Raw genomic sequence first — 20,198 nt, 5'->3', positions numbered from 1 at the left:
TTGTCGACTCAGTTCCCACAGTTTGGCTGTTAACCTTCGGAGCTGTTGAAATAAGATTCCTAAGAAAGTTGGGTCGTTTCTGGTTTAAAACAAAAAGCCATCTTTGTGGCTTTAGTTCCATGAAGAAACTGGTATTTCACTTGTCTGTTAGGACTTACTTTGAATCAACTTCCCTCCAGAAAAAGCAAAGTTATTTATTGAGATTTTCTAGGACTGTGTAGAATTGTTTCCAAATACAAAGAGAAGAAAGAGATTGTTAAAGTTCTGGAATGTCAAGGGTAGGAAGAGGGTCACACCTTCCTGCTGAGAGGTGACAGTCTTGGCTTTGTTTTGTTTTTGCTTTTTTGTTTTTTTTTTTTTTTTTGGCCACACTCGGCAGTGCTCAGGGGTTTAGTGCTCTGCACTCAGGAATTGCTCCTGTCAGACTCGGGCAATCATATGGGATGCTGGGTATTGAACCCAGGTCTGCTGTTTGCAAGGCAAATGCCCTACCTGATACACCATCGCTCAGGCCCTGGGCTGAAGGCATTTGATAAATACAATATATCTCAGCCCCAGTCACAGCGGCACCTTCAGGTTAACCTGTCTCCAGATTGGGGATGAAAAACTATTTAGTCAGCGGCTCATTTATTCACTCACTCCCCTTTTTATGAGGGTTTCCCAGATGCAGGCACTTTTTCTTGGTGTGGACAGGTGGCAGACTGGCCTGTGCTCATGGGCCTTCTATTCTAGTGCGAGTTGGGTGAGAGGCTATGAACAACACAGCAAGTAGTTTAGACTATAGGATGGCTTAATTGAAATGGTCCGGCCAAATGGCTGTGTCCTTCCTCAGGTGTCTTTTTTTTCTCCCTCCTCATGGATTTTTTTGTTTGTTTTTTGGGCCACACCCAGTGATGCTCATGGGTTACTTCTAGCTATGCACTCAGAAAATGCTCCTGGTTTAGGGGACCATATGGGGTGCTGGGGGATCGAACCGCGGTTTGTCCTAGGTTAGCACATGCAAGGCAAATGCCCTACTACTTGCACCACTGCTCTGGCCCCATCCCTCCTCATGTTTGATCAATTTTCTTCTCTTTTGCTTTTCCCTCTGGACAGCCTTCTGGGGAGCATCTTAAAACCCAGAAAAGATAAGCCCAGAGTAGAACAACTTAGATGGTGGCTGTTGAAATGCCACCAAAGGCTTTTCCCCTAGTAGCTGGCATGGGCCAGCACACAGTCACTAGATGGTTCATTTGTCATTGCCTCCTAACATCAGGTGGTTGAATGACAGAACTCAGTGGCTCCCTGCTTCCAACCCCTGCCTCCATCTTCAGGGCAGTATGGTCATGCTGTTGGCAGTGGTTGGTCCGACGTTCCCAGGGATGGACTTGAAGGCATGCTGGCCTCTGTGGTGCTTCTTTCTCAGTCCTAGGACTGGTCTGTTCTTTGGTTTTCCTTTCCAATTAACTGACTGCACTTTAATGGAATATTTGAAAAGAAATGAAAAAAAAAATTGAAAAAGAATCCATGAGACATACAAATAGGTCACCATGAATAAGGTGGTCTTTTTTGTCATGTAATTACCATAGATTTGGCTGGAATCTTTTAGCCAGCCTTCCTTCCTTCCTTCCTTCCTTCCTTCCTTCCTTCCTTCCTTCCTTCCTTCCTTCCTTCCTTCCTTCCTTCCTTCCTTCCTTCCTTCCTTCCTTCCTTCCTTCCTTCCTTCCTTCCTTCCTTCCTTCCTTCCTTCCCTCCCTTCCTTCCTTCCTCCCTCCCTCCCTCCCCTCCTCCCTCCCCTCCTCCCTCCCTTCCCTCCTCCCTCCCTTCCCTCCTCCCTCCCTTCCCTCCTCCCTTCCCAACTCCCTCCCTCCCCTCCTCCCTCCCTCCCTCTCCTCCTCCCTCTCCTCCTCCCTCCTCCCTCCCTCCCTCCCTTCCTTCCTTCCTTCCTTCCTTCCTTCCTTCCTTCCTCCCTCCCTCTCCTCCTCCCTCTCCTCCTCCCTCCTCCCTCCCTTCCTTCCTTCCTTCCTTCCTCCCTCCCTCTCCTCCTCCCTCTCCTCCTCCCTCCTCCCTCCCTCCCTTCCTTCCTCCCTCCCTTCCTTTCCTTCCTCCCTCCCTCCCTCCCTCCCTTCCTTCCTTCCTCCCTCCCTCCCTTCCTTCCTTCCTCCCTCCCTCCCTTCCTTCCTCCCTCCCTCCCTCCCTTCCTTCCTCCCTCCCTCCCTCCCTCCCTCCCTCCCTTCCTTCCTTCCTTCCTTCCTTCCTTCCTCCCTCCCTCTCCTCCTCCCTCTCCTCCTCCCTCCCTCCCTTCCTTCCTTCCTTCCTCCCTCCCTTTCCGTCCTTCCTTCCTCCCTCCCTTCCTTCCTCTCTCCCTCCCTCCCTTCCTTCCTTCCTCCCTCCCCCCTCCCTCCCTCCTTCCCTCCCTTCCTTCCTCCCTCCCTCCCCTCCCTCCCCTCTCCCTCCTCCCTCTCCCTCCTCCCTCCTCCCCCTCCCTCCCTCTCTCTCTGCCTCCTCCTCCTCCCTCCCTCCCTCTCCTCCTCCCTCCCTCTCCTCCCTCCCTCCCTCCTTTCTTCCTTCCTCCCTCCCTCCATCTCCTCCTCCCTCCCCTCCTCCCTCCCTTCCCTCCTCCCTCTCTCCCCTCCTCCCTCCCTTCCCTCCTCCCTCTCTCCCCTCCTCCCTTCCCTCCTCCCTCCCTCCCCTCCTCCCTCCTTCCCTCTCCTCTTCCCTCTCCTCCTCCCTCCTCCCTTCCTTCCTTCCTTCCTTCCTCCCTCCCTCCCTCTCCTCCTCCCTCTCCTCCTCCCTCCTCCCTCCCTCCCTCCCTTCCTTCCTCCCTCCCTTCCTTCCTCCCTCCCTCCCTCCCTTCCTTCCTTCCTCCCTCCCTCCCTCCCTCCCTTCCTTCCTCCCTCCCTCCTTTTCCTTCCTTCCTTCCTTCCTTCCTTCCTTCCTTCCTTCCTTCCTTTCTTCCTTCCTTCCTTCCTTCCTTCCTTCCTTCCTTCCTTCCTCCCTCCCTCCCTCTCTTCCTCCCTCTCCTCCTCCCTCCCTCCCTTCCTTCCTTCCTTCCTCTCTCCCTTTCCTTCCTTCCTTTCTTCCTTCCTTCCTTCCTCCCTCCCTCCCTCCCTCCCTTCCTTCCTCTCTCCCTCCCTCCCTTCCTTCCTCTCTCCCTCCCTCCCCCTCCCTCCCTCCTTCCCTCCCTTCCTTCCTCCCTCCCTCTCCCTCCCTCCCCTCTCCCTCCTCCCTCCTCCCCCTCCCTCCTTCTCTCTCTGCCTCCTCCTCCTCCCTCCCTCCCTCTCCTCCCTCCCTCCCTCCCTCCCTCCCTCCCTCCCTCCTTCCTTCCTTCCTTCCTTCCTTCCTTCCTTCCTTCCTTCCTTCCTTCCTTCCTTCCTTCCTTCCTTCCTTCCTTCCTTCCTTCCTCTTTTTTTGTCTTATGATTCACCTGAAGCATCTCAGCAAGAAGTTGGAAAAGTCTTTGGGAGTATCATTAATGTTTGTACCACACCAGAGATGTGGGCTGTCTCAGTAGCATGGTTGACCCAAGGCAGTAGTTCCCAGGGAGGTGATCATGGGCATCGTGACTGGAGGCTGCTGTCTCTGTGTGGAAACTTTGCCAGGCTTTTGATTCTCGGAGGACCGTTTTTCCTCCTCCTTCTGGTTTTCTCTTCTTATCAGGATATGGGCAGGGACAGAAGGTTCTGGGAACTTATCAGTCGAAATGAGGTGAGTGATCAACTATGACCTGGCACAGTGGGGGGGCATTCATACAAGCCAAGAAACCCTTTCACTGAGTCCTCACTACACACTTCTACACTTGATCTTAGCCAAAAGGCTGAGAAGCTTCTAATGATAGTGAATCGTCTATTTTTCTTTGCTAAGAGGAACTTGTCTGGTCTCAGCCTCCAGTTCACCACACTTTCTCTCCAAAGTGACCAAATCTTGTCATGTCTTTGCTCAAGAAATCTTACTATGATTCATAGCCAGACCACCATACTTTTTTAAAATGTGAATTTCTTTATTTTAAATGTCATGCTTTACAGAGTTGCTCATAATAAAGTTATTTCTGGAAATCAATATTCCAAAATCAGTCCCACCATCACTGTACCTGCCTCCACCCTTGTCTCCAGGTTCCCTGCCTCCCTAATGCCTGCCACTTGACATGTATGAATAATATACCTAATATTGCTCAGTCCTACTACATACTCATGCAATTATTGAAAAAAAAGAGACTCAATTAAAAGAAAATTTGGACCACCACAATCTTAATTCTAAAATAATGGGGCGAGGGAGGTGCTCTCACATATACACTGTGGCCTTGGTGTGAGTTTGGCTGCCTCAGGAGAAGAGGCTAGCTCCAAGGCAGCATTTACAGGATGCGTCTGGGCTGGGATTAGATTCTAGAAGAAATGTTCAGTGGGTGAAAAAATATTCTCAACCTTTTTGCGCTCTTCCTTGCAATAATTCTATGCAATTCATATTCTTCAGCTGTGCTTGATTTTTTTCTTCAGACATGTGAAGGGTAAGTGTCACCTTTGCGGATTTTATTAATAGTGTTACTTTTTAATGAGTCTTTTGAAGGCTTTTTTCATTATAAACAGTCTGTTTTCCCCAGAGATAATAACTTGCAGTGCCAAATATTTGCATTTCACTTGAAAAAAAAAAAACCCAAAGGTTCGAATATTTTATATATAAGCAAATCCAAGTCTCCTGTGTAGAGAAACTGCATAATGAACCACATGCATGTGGCTGACGCAGCCAGATGTGGAAGCTCTTTCTCCTTTTATTTTTTTATTGAAAAAAAATGCTGACACAGCTCACAGTTGGCATCAAGGAGATATCGCCATTCACCAGCCAATAACACCAACAGAGTTGAACTTGGGGAGACCTCAGCATGCTTGTGGAGGTCGAATTTTTCCCACGGCAGCACTCCCCCCCCCCCCACCTCCTCTTTTTGACAGTCTCACTTAAGTTCTGTTCCTCTCATTGTCCCCAAAGTTCTGGAGATCATTGTTGTTGTGACTTTGGGTCCAGCTGGATGTGAAGGAGGGTCCATGCACCTGGATACTGGAACGCTGCCCTCTGGTGTCTGAGAAAGTTGCTGCTGGGCTGCCCATCTCAAGAATGGGTCTTTTTTTGTCCTTTGGTGACTACGAATGTGGCTTTTTGATTTTTCTTTTGCTTCTCTCATGCCCTGGCCTACATCAGGGACACTTAGATGGCTGGTCAGGATTGCTCCTGATCAATCATCAGTGGCCTCTAGGCCAAACCCTTTAACAAGAGATACCCGGACTTCCCAATTTGGAACTTTCCTTCTGTCTGGATCATGTGGAGGCTATCTCAGTAATATTCACATTATGTGCTCAGCCCTGTCTATCTTGCTATAGCCCAACTAAACTACTTTCAGGAGATGCTCACTTTTTTCTCAGTTTTTGGTGGTGTTGCAAATTTCGTTCCTTTGGCTTGCTTGCCCCACATGTTCTAGAGTGTCTCCAAACTCAGTTGCTTCCTGTCATTGCCTTGGTGATCTTAATAATCAGGGGAGTCCTGAAACCCTCTCTCAGACATTGATATTCACTAGTTGTGGGGTAAGTGGGGTCCGAAGTCTTGTATCTCTTTCTGTGTGTGTGTTTGTGTGTGTGAGTCCATGCGTGTGATCCTTGGCAGTGCTTAGGGGTTACTCCTGGCTTTGTACTCAGGCGGTACTCCTGACAGTGCTGGGGGTGTAGAGAGATGTCAGCAACCGAACCCAGTTCTGCTGTGTTCAAAGCAAATACCCTTCCTGCGTACTGTCACTCCAGCCCCAGCCTTGAATTTCTCGAACTTTCCCAGGCAGTGCTGCTATGGATGGTTTGGACACTGTTCTGGGAGTGGCAAGGATATAGACAGCCCTACTTTTATCGTAGGATTTGCTTTCCAGTTTCAAGACACCCTGTTTGTCTTTCTCCCTTTCTAGACTATACATTGGCTAGTAAAAAGAATCTATTTTCCCATCAGTTAATCGAATGAAAGAAGTGGCCTGTCCCTATTTAAGCCAGAAAGTTCGAGTTATTTTGCTTCTCATCATGGAAGAACTTTCTGTGGGGAGTGTTTGAGTCTAAGGGTACATGGCACTTGACCGGCCTCTTCCATATGCCCTTATTCTGTCCCTGATATATGGATCAGTTCATGGGTATGGCAGTGGAGAACTCCCTGTAGAGATCAGAGAACAATGGGCAACTCTGGAGAGATTTGGAATTCTTTTGTTCTCCAACTTGAAAACATGGAATGAATTTCAGGCGCTTCTCTGTTGTAAAAATATAAAATATAGAGTCCTAGTGTTGGGGTGAGGCCTTTCTTGGCACAGCATAGCGAGACGCCTGTAGCCCCTTTGGCCTGCGGGTCTGAAGGTTGCAGAAAAATGGTGGAGAGATTCACAAACAGTCGAAGTTTCAGGAGTCAACCAGCTTTATTACATAGCCCTAAACACGGACCCGGAGAGATAGCACAGCGGCGAGATGCGGCGTTTGCCTTGCAAGTAGCCGATCCAGGAACAAAGGTGGTTGGTTCGAATCCCGGTGTCCCATATGGTCCCCCCTCCCCTGTGCCTGCCAGGAGCTATTTCTGAGCAGACAGCCAGGAGTAACCCCTGAGCACCGCCAGGTGTGGCCCAAAAACCAAAAAAAAAAAAAAAAAAAAAAAAAAAAAAAAAAAAAAACATAGCCCTAAACACCATGTGCATTTCTCCACATGGCTTCTCTGCTAAGCTTTTTAAGTACACTCCTTCATCTGCCCTCCATCCATCCTTGCTTCGTCTGATCTTCTCTCTCCTTCTCCCCCAGCCAGCCCTATTATGCTTTCTTCAGGATACCCTCCATCCCAGGTATGGGCGGGTCTGATCATTCAGGTGGGATAAACAGGAAGTTGAGAGAAGGGTAACACTTCTCTAGCATTCTCCATAGCCAAAAGGCTTCCGAACTCAGCAGTCTCACCCATGCACCTCACACCGTTTTTGGGTCCCCGTGGATTGTATGCAGAATGAAGGGATCTATGATATGAAACTAGGGCTCTGGGCTGGAACCCAAGTGAAAATCACCTTAAAGGTTCCAACTGTGGGGCTGGGCGGTGGTGCTAGAGGTAAGGTTCCTGCCTTGCCTGCTCTAGCCTTGGTCGGACCACGGGTCGATCCCCCGGCGACCCATATGGTCCCCCAAGCCAGGAGCAACTTCTGAGCGCATAGCCAGGAGTAACCCCTGAGCGTTACCGGGTGTGGCCCCCCCAAAAAAAACAAACCAAAAAAAAGTGCTCGCTTCGGCAGCACATATACTAAAATTGGAACGATACAGAGAAGATTAGCATGGCCCCTGCGCAAGGATGACACGCAAATTCGTGAAGCGTTCCATATTAAAAAAAAGTTCCAACTGTGTGCTAACTGGAACATATTTATAATAAAACTTTATACCTTTTTTTTTTTTTTGGATTTTGGGTCACACCCTGGAGCACTCAAAGCTTACTCCTGGCTCTATGCTCAGAAATCGCTCCTGGCAGGCTCGGGACCATAATGGGACGCCGGGATTTGAACCACCAACACCCTGCCTCCACGCTATCTCTCCGGCCCAACTTTATGCCATTTTGCTTACAGAGGTGCAAATCATTGTTGACAACAATGATTAAAACCTTGCCGGTAGGCGCCAGGGGAGAGAGGCAGGAGTGGGCTCGCATGGTGGTAGCAGTAGTTAGCAGGAGGAGTCGGTTTTGACTCCCTTCCACAGTGCTTTTTTGCTGTCAGTCTTGGTGGTTTTAGAGAACAGGGACTTCCCTTGCTAACTTCCATGATTTTGAACCCGAGGGAGTTGGGGGTTCTATGGGAGTCCAAGAAACAAGAGGAATGGGAGGGCAGGCCAGTTGTGCTGAGGGTCAGGAGGTTGGTTGCACCTGTGGACTTGTGTTCCACCCTCACTGGCCTGCTTCTCATCATCTGAGCTTGTTTATGGCCCATTCTTAGCCTTTTCAGGCCCCTTCACCGCCTCTGTGCTTTCTAGTACTTTTCCACCTCTGCTCTGCCATGGCATTGCCATATGCATCTACTCAGATTGACTTTCTCTTCCTGGTGATCTTGATGCTGCTTAGCCATATCCCCTCAATAAGCATCAGGCCCCACTCTTGGTCATGAATAGCTTTCTTTGCTGGCCTTCCTTGAGCCATAGGTGCTGGGCTGAAAGAGGGGTCTGAGAGGAAGACGAGGAGGGAGGAGGGTTAGAAGAGAGAGCTCTGGAGGCAGGTGGAGGAGGTGGGTTTTCTACAAATCGGTCTTCCAGTTTGACTCTCTCTCTGTCTCTCTCTCTCTGTCTCTCTCTGTCTCTATGCTCAGGCATCATTCCTAATGATGCTCAAGGTACCAAATACAGTGCTGTGGACTGAATGCAGGGTCAGTCTTGTGCAGGGCAAGCACCTTCCTCTCTAGCTTCTTTCTGCAGCTCCATTCTTAGAACTTTTCCAGTAGAGGCATCAGTCCCCCTTCCCTCTATTCCAGTCCTGATTGTTTGTGCCCAGGATCCACTAGACACTCGCTAAGAGGCTGTAGTGGGGAGAGGAAATAGATACACAGATTGATGGAACTGAAAGGGAGCAGTCACAGTGGACAGCGGTGACGGCAGCTGGACGCGGCCGCTTCGCTTCCAGGCAGGAAGGCGTGGGTTCTCATGAAATAGTGACTCCTACGTCAGAAGCACAGAGCGCAGCTGCCTGCACCCTGCACCTTCATTTGCAGGGCAGTGGGGGGGGGGAGTGGGGAGATTTCCACCTGCGTCCAGCTTGCCTCTCAAACATTCTCTGCCCACTTGATTGCTTCTTCGCCAGCGTCTCTTCTAGTCACTTTCCTGCCCATGCCCAATTCTTGAGATGCCTTTTATGTCATTGTGACCTGGCGCACAGCGCTCCTATGAGCAGGACATACGAGAAATCAATATACAAGCCAGGCCAGCACACACGGGCACCCTCCTCCATGCATTCTGCCCCAGCGCCCGCCAGACACCCGGCCAGATACCCTGGTGGTGTTTACCAAGTGCTGCCCTAGCATTTTGAATTTGGCTTTGGGATTTGGTGGGTGCATTTTGGTAAGTTGCGTGTTTCTTGGTGTACTTGGGCTGACTTCCGATCCTGTTGCTTTGGCTGCTAATTTTTTGTCCATTATTAGAATAATGAGAGGATCCACAGGGGAAGAGGGGAATCAGATGGGTCCAACTCCATTGGGGAAAAATAATTCTGCTTCTTGTGTGTGTGTGAGTGTGTTTGTATGCTTGTATATGTGTGTGAGAGACAGAGAGCCTTTGAATAGCACATTCTTTTTAACCCTTTAAAACCCTTTGCTTGCTTACCTAAGGGGAACTGAAGAGTACGGCCCTGTCCTTTAAGTGATCTGAGCCTCAGTTTTGCCATCTCATCAATGGATCATAATATCTGGCAGGCCACTTCTCAAGGGTTGTGAGATGCTCAGAGAAGATGGGATATATGAAATGTTTCATCCATGGCAATAAGTCTGTGAATTGAACTTAGATTTTCCTAGGCCTATTGAGTGGTTTGATTTATATTTGATGAAAACTCACTGTTAGGAAAATTTCAAAGATGACATTTGAAGGTTATATAGTGCAGCTTTAAAAAGTTGTGGGGAGGATTTGGGATCAAACTTGAATGGTCTTTCTTCTCTGAACATTGTAGATGTTCTTAGGAAGGACTGCTTCCTGGAGTGGGGTTTGGGGATTTTTCTAGAAGGAGGAGAGAGTACTCGGGGGTTTCACAGACATCCTGTTTTCTCTAGGGACCATGAAGTAGGATGCTCATAAAGATTGAATTCTTTGCAGCCTGTCTGGAATTCTCCCTTTCTTCCTAAGTCTCCTTTTTCTAAAGATTCTCCCTCCTCCTAGTTCCATGACAGTGGTCCTTGGCAGGTCCTAGCTTAGCCAGCAGGTAGATGGGAGGATGGAGCAAAACCCTCCTCTCCCCTTTTCCAAACCACCATTTTTACTTCCTCACTGCCTCAAAGAGCTATTGTTTCCTTTGCCACCGGCTGCTGCGCTTTTCAGCGTCAAATTTGACTTGCACGCCCCCTAGTGGCAGTTCCGAGGGACTCCCCCTATTTTTGATCCTGTTTTTGTTTTTCCTCCTTGTTTTCTTAACAGCAGTTCTTGTCTCCCAGTTGTTACTACTAAGTTTTATCCCCAGTTCACACATGTGGACTCGAAGGTTCTGTGATCCTGCCTTGCCACACCAGTGGAACGTGGGAACAAGGGGACTTGAACTGGTGCTTTTGAATCTCGTATTTGGGTGGTGGGGAGGAGTAAGCTTTGAAGGAGCCTCAGAAAAAATGATGGGGTTAAATGCATTGTAGGCTTTTTTTTTTTTTAACAAGTAGTTTAAAAAGAATGAAAATGGCATAATTTTATTCTTTCTTTGAACTGTTTCACACAGTTGAGTTGGGGCGGTTGGAAGGAAGGAGAGTTGACATTCTTGGGAGTGGGAGAGGGTACATTGGTGATTGGTATGCAGTTGGAATTACGTGCGTTAGAAACCATTATTAATAATAGCATCATAAACCACAGACTCTCAGTGAGAACTAAAATGAAAGAAATGAGACAGGTGGGAAAAATGAGATAAAATAGAATTAAATTAAAAATGAAAATCTGAAGATATCTGAAGATAATCTGAAATGTGATATGAATAATATTTGATTATAAGAATGATCACTGTAGGGCCGCAAATATGGTTCAGTGGGTTGAAAGCTTGCCTTGCATTCAGCTACCTCAAGGTTTGATTCTTGGAACCACAGAAGATCCTAGTAAGCCCTGCCAGAGTGAGCCCCAAGAACAATCAGGAGTAAGCCTTATTAATACTGCCAGATGTGGCCCCAAACCAATAAAAGCAAATAAATAAAAAGAAAAGAATTATCACTTGAAAACAAACAAACAAGCCTCTTCATTGCATTAGAAAAACATCATTCACTGAGTATCCAATATTTCCTATTCTGTCCTGTTAATGACTTGGTTATACAAAGAAGTCTGAAGCATGTTACTCATCTTTCAGAAATTTCTGGTCTGCTTCAGATTTGTTTAAATTTTTTTCCTTGAGGGAAAAAGAAGTCAGTATTGGAGTGATAATTTTTACTGGTGTTTAGTATTTCGACTTTATCTTAGTAAAGACGCATGCTCTGTGCATTTGCTCCTTTCTTGTTCTAGTCCTTTTCAGTGGAGAGAGAAGCCCAGGACAGTTACCCCGACGAGCCCTGGAGGATAACAGAGGAGCAGCGCGACTACTACGTCAATCAGTTTCGATCTCTACAGCCCGACCCCACGTCCTTCATTTCAGGTAACGAAATCATGCGTTCAGCTTGGGGGCTCAGAGACACACAAAAAAGGAGCAATGACTTTCCATGTTTCCCTTTGTTTGGCCTTTAAATTTTTTTTGTTTTGTTTTTGGGCCACACCCAGCAGTGCTCAGAGGTTTCTCCTGGCTCTGTGCTCAGAAATTACTCCTGGTTGGTGCCAGGGACCATATGGGATGCCATGATCGAATCCAGGTCAGCTATGTGCAAGACAGGTGCTCTTCCCACTGTGCTATCCCTCCAGATTTCCCTCTAAGATGGATTTTTGACTCATACTATAACCATGTAGAAAACACTTGGCAATACACTTGGGAAAGGATGCGTCTGTTTTGAAGAGATTAAGTGGGAACATGGTGTGTGTGTGTGTGTGTGTGTGTGTGTGTGTGTGTGTGTGTGTGTGTGTGTGAGATGGTCCTAGCCCTGTGTCTTATTAAGGAAGAGCAGGGCTAGGCATGACTAAGTGTGGGCACCATGGGGCCTCCTTCAGTCACAGGAGGGCAGAGATGTGCGTACCACCTGGAGCTTTGCTGCCAGGCTTGGCATTGTCCGTGCCTGAGACGGTCCAATTCACACTTGTTTGCTTGGTCTTCATTATTTTCCCTCCAGTTTTTCCTAAGAGAAGTGAAAATACAGAAGGAAACTTGGCCCACATTTGTCTCTCTGCATCTCTACTTCTGGATTTTCTTCAAACTCTGTATTCCCATGGAGTTCCCATGTGGGGAGAACTGGATGTCATTCCTGTCTGCTTACAATTTTTCTGAGCTGAAGACTAAACAGTGAAACAGTAGAGCCTGGAAGCACAAAGCTAGGCTGAGACTTTCTTTGTAGACTTCAGTCTTGGAGAGTGGCCACATGTCCTTGAGAACTGTCGCTTATCGAAGGGTGGACACAGACTGATTTTCTTTGGGCCAACAAGGAGGGTTATTGAAGTGTTCCTCCAGACAAAGGCAGACACACTTTTCTGATATGTGATAATAGCCAGATTGAAGGGAGAGTGTTGCAAATCTAATTACTGTCGACAACATGGTTTGAAAAATAATGCAGATGGAGCTGGGAAATATTACAGTGGTTAAGGTTCACGATCAGCATGTGCATGGCCCAGGTTCGATTCCCAATACGGTGGGTTCTTCCAAGCATTGCTGGGTACAGCCCTGGATGCCCCCTGAGCACTGTCTTGGAGACGTCCCCCCACCCCAGTGTTCCAGTTCATTGGGGATAGATGGTGGGTTGTTCCTTTTCAGTACCGCTTGAGTGGTTCCCCAGCACAAATTAAGCAGGAACCTAAATCACATATGTAGACCACTTGCTAACCATACCACCTCCTTGCCTAAGGGCACATCTTTATAAGTATGCAGAGAGTTGGCCAAATATAAATAGTGGTTAGGGGCTGTTTGTATTTTCTTTGGCCTTCTTTGTTGTGCAAACTTTCAAAAATACACGAGTGCCTCTACCACAAATCCATTTCTAACTGCCTTTCACACAGTGCCAGTAATTAGTTTTTAATCTATATACTTCTTTTAGTCCGGATGATTTGGAAGCAATTACCAGACCATTTTATTTGAAAATACTTCAGGATTTATCTCTAAAGTTAAGACTATTTTTTGGGAAGCATGTGTGCAGCTTTCCAATTCCTTACTATCCATTCTTTAATATCGATCCATTTGGGAATCAATATTTGTATTTGTATGGTAGGAGATAGTTGTCAATTGTATTCTTTGTTTGTTTTTAAGTAATAGCCATCAAGTATGTTACTTTGCTTGGGAATCTTCATTATCACAGCTTGATTTATTACAAAAATTTCTTTCCCTCGTTTAATGGTTTAAACATTCTTGTCAAAATTCAGTTAAATTGAAATGTGAGGGTCTGTTTATGGATATTAATTATAGTCCATTAGTCATGCATTTAGCCTAATGCCAGTACCACATTTTAAGTTTTGAAACTGGGGGATTTGAAGAGCACCAACTTTGTTCTTAAGAACAAAGTTCTTTAGTCCTTTGTTTTTAAGGACTGGGTTTTAAAATTCTGTGATTCCATACACTATTTTCTAAAGTACAGTCTACAAAAAAGAATACTACAAGTCCTATTTTTCTTCTGTTTTGGGTCACACCCAGCAATGCTCAGGGGTTATTCTTGGTTCCGCACTCAGGATTACTCCTGGCTGACTTGTGGGACCATATAGGATGCTAGGGATCAAACTGATTCAGCTGTGTGCAAGGCAAATGCCCTACCTGTTTGTAGTTTGCTAGAGTACCTTTACCCTGTTCTCTCTGTTCCTTCCCCCTCCCCATAAAGGCAGTCATTTTTTTGAACGGTTTATCTGTTTTTGTTGTTTTAAACAAAAGCAAGTATACACATGTGTATCTCTATACATTTTTCTTCTCTCCATTTATCTTAAATGGTAATATACTGTTTATTCCTTTACCCACCTGGATTTTTTTCACTTAATATATCCTAGAATATTTCTATTATCCTAGAGATTGTGCTATAGTTATATAGATATAATTCCTGTTTTCTTTTAAAAGCAGATATTATTCAATTTTGTGAATGTGCAAGCACCTGGTTTCTGTTAGGATTATTTCTACTCTTTACTATTATAACCCTTTCTGTTGTAAATAGTCTTTTCTGTGTTATATATTTATGTTTTTGTGGGTGTGTCGTTAGATAATTTGGACGTGGGATTTCTGGGTCAAAAGTGATGTTTCTGAGTGTTATAAAATACCTCTTCTTTGGGATAGTGTCATTTTGTAATCTTACAGCATTGTATTAATACCACGGTCTTACCAAAACATGTTGTCTAGTAATTTATATGTTTACATTTGTTAGTCAAGAAGTTATACACTTGCATGGTGTTAATTTGCAGATTTCCTAGGCATAAAGTTGAGGGCCTGGGGTAATAGTACATCTAGAATTGTGTTTGCCTTGCATGGGGTTGGTCCAGGTTCGAACCCTAGCATTCCATAGGGTTTCCAGAGCCTGCCAGTAGTTATTCCTGGGCTCAGGGCCAGGTGTAACCCCTGAGCACCACCAGATATGGTCCAACCCCTCAAACAAACAAACAAACAAACAAAAAACCCAAAACCCACTACCACCACCAACAACAAAAAAGAAAAGGTTGAGTTGGTTGCATAGGAAAGTCTTTAGATCTTCCCATTTTGTTATAGTTGTAACATTTTATTTTCTATTTGTTTTGTTGGTTGTATTTCCTGTTTCTTTTGAGCTGTTCCTTATTTTATAAAGATCTGTAGATATTGACTGTGGTAACGTTTTATCACTGATCTATCAGTGTTTTGTATAATAGTTTATTGATTAAGAAAGTCTTTTTCCTGGGGGGGGGCAGAGTATTATCACAGTGGGTAGGGCATTTGCTTGCACGTGGCCAACTTGAGTTCAATTTCTGGCATCTCATAAGGTCCCCTGAGCCTTTCAGGAGTAAGTTCTGAGCACAGAGCCAGGTGTAACCTGAGTGCTGCCAGGTGTGGCCCCACAAAACAAAAGCATAAAAAAGAAAGTCCTGGGACTGGAGAGATAGTACAGCGGTAGGGCATTTGCCTTGCATCCAGCTGACCGGGGGGGGGGGGCTGGTTTGATTCCTGGCAACCCATGTGGTCCCCCAGCCTGCTGGGGGCAATTTCTGAGTACAGAGCCAGTAGTGGCTGCTGAGTGTCACTGGGTGTGGCCCAAGCGCCAATCAATCAATCAATCAAGTTTGGGGAAAAAAAGTAAAAAGAAAGAAAGAAAGAAAGAAAGAAAGAAAGAGATAGAGAGAGAGAAAGAAAGAAAGAAAGAAAGAGAAAGAAAGAAAGAAAAGAGAGAAAGAGAGAGAAAAAGAAAGAAAGAAAGAAAAAGAAAGAAAGGAAGAAAGGAAGGAAGGAAGGAAGGGAGAGAGAGAAAGAAAGAAAGAAGAAAGAAAGAAAGGAAGGAAGGGAGAGAGAGAAAGAAAGAAAGAAGAAAGAAGAAAGAAAGAAAGAGAGAGAAAGAAAGAAAGAAAGAGAAAGAAAGACAGAAGGAAAGAAAGAAAGAGAAAGAAAGAAAGAAAGAAAAAGAAAGAAAGAAAAAGAAAGAAAGAAAGAAAGAAAAAGAAAGAAAGAAAGAAAAAGAAAGACAGAAGGAAAGAAAGAAAGAGAAAGAAAGAAAGAAAGAAAGAAAGAAAGAAAAAGAAAGAAAGAAAGAAAGAAAGAAAAAGAAAGACAGAAGGAAAGAGAAAGAAAGAAAGAAAGAAAGAAAGAAAGAAAGAAAGAAAAAGAAAGAAAGAAAAAGAGAGAGAAAGAAAGAAAGAGAAAAAGAAAGAAAGAAAGAAAGAAAGAAAGAAAGAAAGAAAGAAAGGAAGGAAGAAAGGAAGGAAGGAAGGAAGGAGAGAGAGAAAGAAAGGTCCTCATGAAAAGAAAAGTTGGAGTTCATGTTGGAATATTTCGGCTTTTTAGCCTCACCATTCCCTCTTCTGCCCCATCGATGGGTCTCAAACAAGTCAAAGTACGGCTGAAGAGAATCAGGAAAGGGAACTGATTGACTGGCTTGAGGTTCCCAAGGAAACCACCTTGGAACATGAAATTGAAATGAGGGTTCCAATCCACTGAAATTCCTGGGGCACCGAAGGAGGGAAAACAAGACTTTCTCATCACTGCCCTCTTCTGGCATGTAGCTGCCAAAGCATGTGAATCAGCTAACTGGTGGCTGTTCCTAATCGTTTTGGAACACCTTTGATACAAATCTCTCTGCACAGAGAAGCCAGGTCCTGTGTTTAGTTGTGACTTTGGCCCCAGTAAGCTTAAAGAAAAAAATACCCAGCGTTTGCGGAGAAGAAGATGTTGATGAGAGACGGTCTTTGTATCTATAGCTAGTAAGTAGGTTTTAAAGACATTCGTGAGAAATATTTGACAAGTTGGTGGTGTTGGTGGTGACCCATCACCTACCAGCATTGTTTTTTAGTTTGCTGGAAACTAGTAGAAGGTCACTTGGCTTAGTGGGTACTTTGCCTTTAATCCTGGACAATCTCTGGATGAAAAATAACTGCTCAAGAGTCCCTTAGAATTCATTGTTGTAAGGTCACTTACAAAAGCTTGTGATTGTTTTGGGAATCTTTATACATTTAGAATAAAGTCTGGGGCTTTGGCTTTACTCTTATTCTTTTTTTTTTTTTTTTTTTTTTTTTGGTTTTTGGGCCACACCCTGTGATGCTCAGGGGTTACTCCTGGCTATGCGCTCAGAAGTCGCTCCTGGCTTGGGGGACCATATGGGACGCCGGGGGATCGAACCGCGGTCCGTCCAAGGCTAGTGCAGGCAAGGCAGGCACCTTACCTCTAGCGCCACCGCCCGGCCCCTGTTCTTTTTAAAAATTGGGATTTTGTAGGGACCACATCTAGCAGTGCCCAGGGATTACTCCCGTCTCTGGCTCAGGGGTCATATCTAGTTGTGCTTGAGGGACCATTTGAAGTGCTGGGGATCAAATCTAGATCTACCCCATGCAAGGCAAGTTCCTTCCCTCCTCCTCTATTATCTCTCCAGCCCCTGATTGGACCCTTTTTAATTTTTTAATATTTATTGGGCTTTGGGGCCACACCCGCAGTGCTCAGGGCTTATTCCTGGCTCTGCGCTCAGAAATCAATCCTGGCAGGCTCAGGGAACCATATGGGATGTTGAGATCAAACCCAGTTCTGTCCTGGGTCAGCTGCATGCAAGGCAAACACGCTACCACTGTGCTATCACTCGGGACCCCCCCCTTTTTACTTTTTTAAATGTTCAAATTGATGTGTTTGAATTGTGAAACTGTTTTGGGAGGTGAAACATACACAGTTGCTTTTAGAGATAAGCATAGGTTCTGACCCTTTATGCTCACTTGAAATTTGGAATTATGTAATGTATAAAATGAGGTGAGTGCTTTTAACTGGGATGGGTGAATTTATGAGGAATAAAGAAAGTAGTAAGAGGTTTGGAACTAAGTTTCTTTCTTTTTTTTTTTTTTTTTTTTGGTTTTTGGGCCACACCCGGCGGTGCTCAGGGGTTACTCCTGGCTGTTGCTCAGAAATAGCTCCTGGCAGGCAGGCACGGGGGATCATATGGAACACCGGGATTCGAACCAACCACCTTAGGTCCTGGATCAGCTGTTTGCAAGGCAAACACCGCTGTGCTATCTCTTCGGGCCCCGGAACTAAGTTTCTTAAAGAACCACCAAGAAGATACCCACGAAGACTCTCCTCCTAAAATGTCTTTCTTATCTCTCTGGCATGAGATTCATGGTGTTCATTTCCTTTGCTTTGCTTGTTTCTACATAATTGTGTACTTATCACCTTTCATTATAACTGATGCTGCGTTTTTAGATGAACATTTTGAATTATTAGTGAATGCGTTCCGATTTTGATAAAAACTAGCCAGGACTTAATCTCTCTAATTTGCCTGTCATGCTAAGCATGATGTCATTGCTTCTTTTCTCCTGCCCTAATTGACATCCTCTTTAAAATGGACTTCAGATGTTGTTGTTAACCCTGTGGTTTGTAGTTGTTCTGATGAATACGTGTGTCTGTGGTTGTACGGTAGGGATTACTGAATGGAAACAAATGGCGATTCATTTTCTTGTCCATGTGAGAGCTATTCTCGATATATTATTAATGATTTATTTCAACTCTGCCTCTTGATAGGTTCTGTGGCCAAGAACTTCTTCACCAAATCAAAGCTTTCCATTCCAGAACTCTCCTATATATGGTAAGTACAGTTAGATCATACAGTGTCATACTGTCATATATACCCACCCTTTAGCTTTTTTTGATGCATGCTTTTAGTTTAAATTTTTAGTTAGCATGGTGATCTACAAAGCTGTTATTAATTGAACTTCTGGTATGCAGTGCTCCAACTCTGTATCCCTCGATGGTGTTAGTGACCCTCCACCAGTGCTCCAAGACTCCCCATCACCTTTTACCTGCCTTCTTGATGGTGTTTTGGATCGATTATTCTAGTTTTGGTCATATTTATTTACAATACAACTCTTTTGGGTTTGTTTGTTCATTCGGTTTTGAGTTACACTTAGCAGTGTGACTCCTGGCTACGCACTCAGGCATTGCTCGTAGCCATGCTTGGGGAACATATGGGATGATGGAGATTGAACCTGGGTTGGCCATGTGCAAGGCAGGCATCCTCCCCGCTGTGCTATTCCTCTGGCCCTGCTCTTATGGCTGTGGTGTCAACAGTCACATCACTTCTACACCTCCAAAGTGTCCAAGACCTCTAACCAACTCTCCTCTGTTGCTCCTAGGAAAAAACACTCCCTGCTTTTCCCCACCTATTCTCCCTTTCCTTAGAATTCTCATCTCTCTAATCCAGGGCCAAGATTTTGTCCATATTTGATACTTTCTGTGGTACTTTGGTGTACCACAAATAAGTGAGAATTCCCAGTATTTGTCCTTCTTCTGGGTGACTTTGCTCAATACGACATCTTTCAGTTCCATCCAAGTTGCAATGGATGACATGATTTCATAGTTCCTTGTGGTTGCTTAATATTCCATTGTATAGAAACCACACTTCTTTCCTTACTCATCTGCCATTAGGTACCTGGGATGTTTCCATATCCTGACTGTATTATATTAAGTGATGTAGTGAATGTAGGTATGTATACATCTCCAATTGGTGATATTGAGTTTGGGGGTAGATGGCAACCATGGGAAGCTCTGGGTCATATGGAAGCTTTATTCTTAATTATTTGAGAAATCTCTATACTGTTTTCCATAGGAGCCAAACCAGATAACATCCTCACTGATAGTGAATGGGAGTTCCTTTCACCATATCCCATTGTTTCTGGTGTATGCTTTTTAAAACATTAATCTTTTTTTTTTTTTTTTGGTTTTTGGGCCACACCCTGTGACGCTCAGGGGTTACTCCTGGCTATGCGCTCAGAAGTTGCTCCTGGCTTCTTAGGGGACCATATGGGACACCGGGGGATCGAACCGCGGTCCGTCCTAGGTTAGCGCAGGCAAGGCAGGCACCTTACCTCCAGCGCCACCGCCCAGCCCCTAAAACATTAATCTTTTGTCTCTGTTTTGATAGGCTAAGATTGAATAGAATTTAAAATTTTGTGCTATTAAGATTGTCTTATTGTATTAGAAGTACACTGAACACTACTTGGCACTTATTATGCATTCAGTGTTAGCTTATTGAATAGCAGTGTCCTAATTATTATCTTCAATTATGTCCCTTTTCCATATAAGAAGTTGTTTAGTTACTGAAAATTTTCATCTGATGTATTTTATTTAAAAAATTTGTATAGGAGCCATACCCAGTAGTGCATGAGAGCCACTGGGGCCACACTTTTTTTGGCTTTCTTTGGGCCACACCCGATTGTACTCAGGGATTACTCCTGGCTCTGCACTCAGAAGTTACTCCTGGCAGGCTCAGGGGACCATATTGGATGCAAGGAATCAATCTGGGATTGACTTCGTGCAAGGCAAACGCTCTACTGCTATGCTATTGCTCTGGTTCCACGGGACTACACCTGATAGTGTTTTTTGGAGATAGTATCTTGGGGCTGGAACTCAGGGTGCTAGGCTTGTGTCCACATCTTGATTCCTATTCCTGACACTTTGTCTCCTTCCTTCCTTCCTTCCTTCCTTCCTTCCTTCCTTCCTTCCTTCCTTCCTTCCTTCCTTCCTTCCTTCCTTCCTTCCTTCCTTCCTTCCTTCCTTCCTTCCTTCCTTCCTTCCTTCCTTCCTTCCTTCCTTCCTTCCTTCCTCCCTCCCTCCCTCCCTCCCTCCCTCCCTACCTCCCTTCTTCCTACCTTCCTCCCTCTCTCTCTGCCTCTCTCCCCCTCCCCTCCTCCCATCAGTGCAACATTTTCACCACCAGTGCCCCCCATAACCCTCCTCCCCCAACCCCCCCTGCCTGGCATTTTACTTCTCTC

The 20,198-nt window shown here is 45.4% G+C and overlaps 1 protein-coding gene and 1 non-coding gene across 3 annotated transcripts in view; both read left to right on the top strand.

The window, feature by feature from the left end:
• REPS2 (RALBP1 associated Eps domain containing 2) overlaps positions 1-20,198 on the top strand; it is a 236,594-nt gene that overhangs the window by 120,455 nt on the left and 95,941 nt on the right. For both annotated transcript variants that reach the window (XM_049766790.1, XM_049766789.1), the window contains exons 6-7: positions 11,172-11,301; positions 17,950-18,013. In XM_049766790.1, the coding sequence (XP_049622747.1) occupies positions 11,172-11,301; positions 17,950-18,013 (194 nt within the window). The remainder of the gene's footprint in view (positions 1-11,171; positions 11,302-17,949; positions 18,014-20,198) is intronic.
• On the top strand, positions 7,243-7,349 carry LOC126000156 (U6 spliceosomal RNA). Its single transcript, XR_007492519.1, has one exon. It is a non-coding gene; the product is annotated as a U6 spliceosomal RNA (small nuclear RNA).

This window comes from Suncus etruscus, chromosome X (assembly GCF_024139225.1).
Source record: "Suncus etruscus isolate mSunEtr1 chromosome X, mSunEtr1.pri.cur, whole genome shotgun sequence".
Taxonomy (NCBI): Eukaryota; Metazoa; Chordata; class Mammalia; order Eulipotyphla; family Soricidae; genus Suncus; species Suncus etruscus.
Note: the sequence above shows the minus strand (reverse complement) of the source record. Positions and strands in the feature narration are given on the sequence as shown.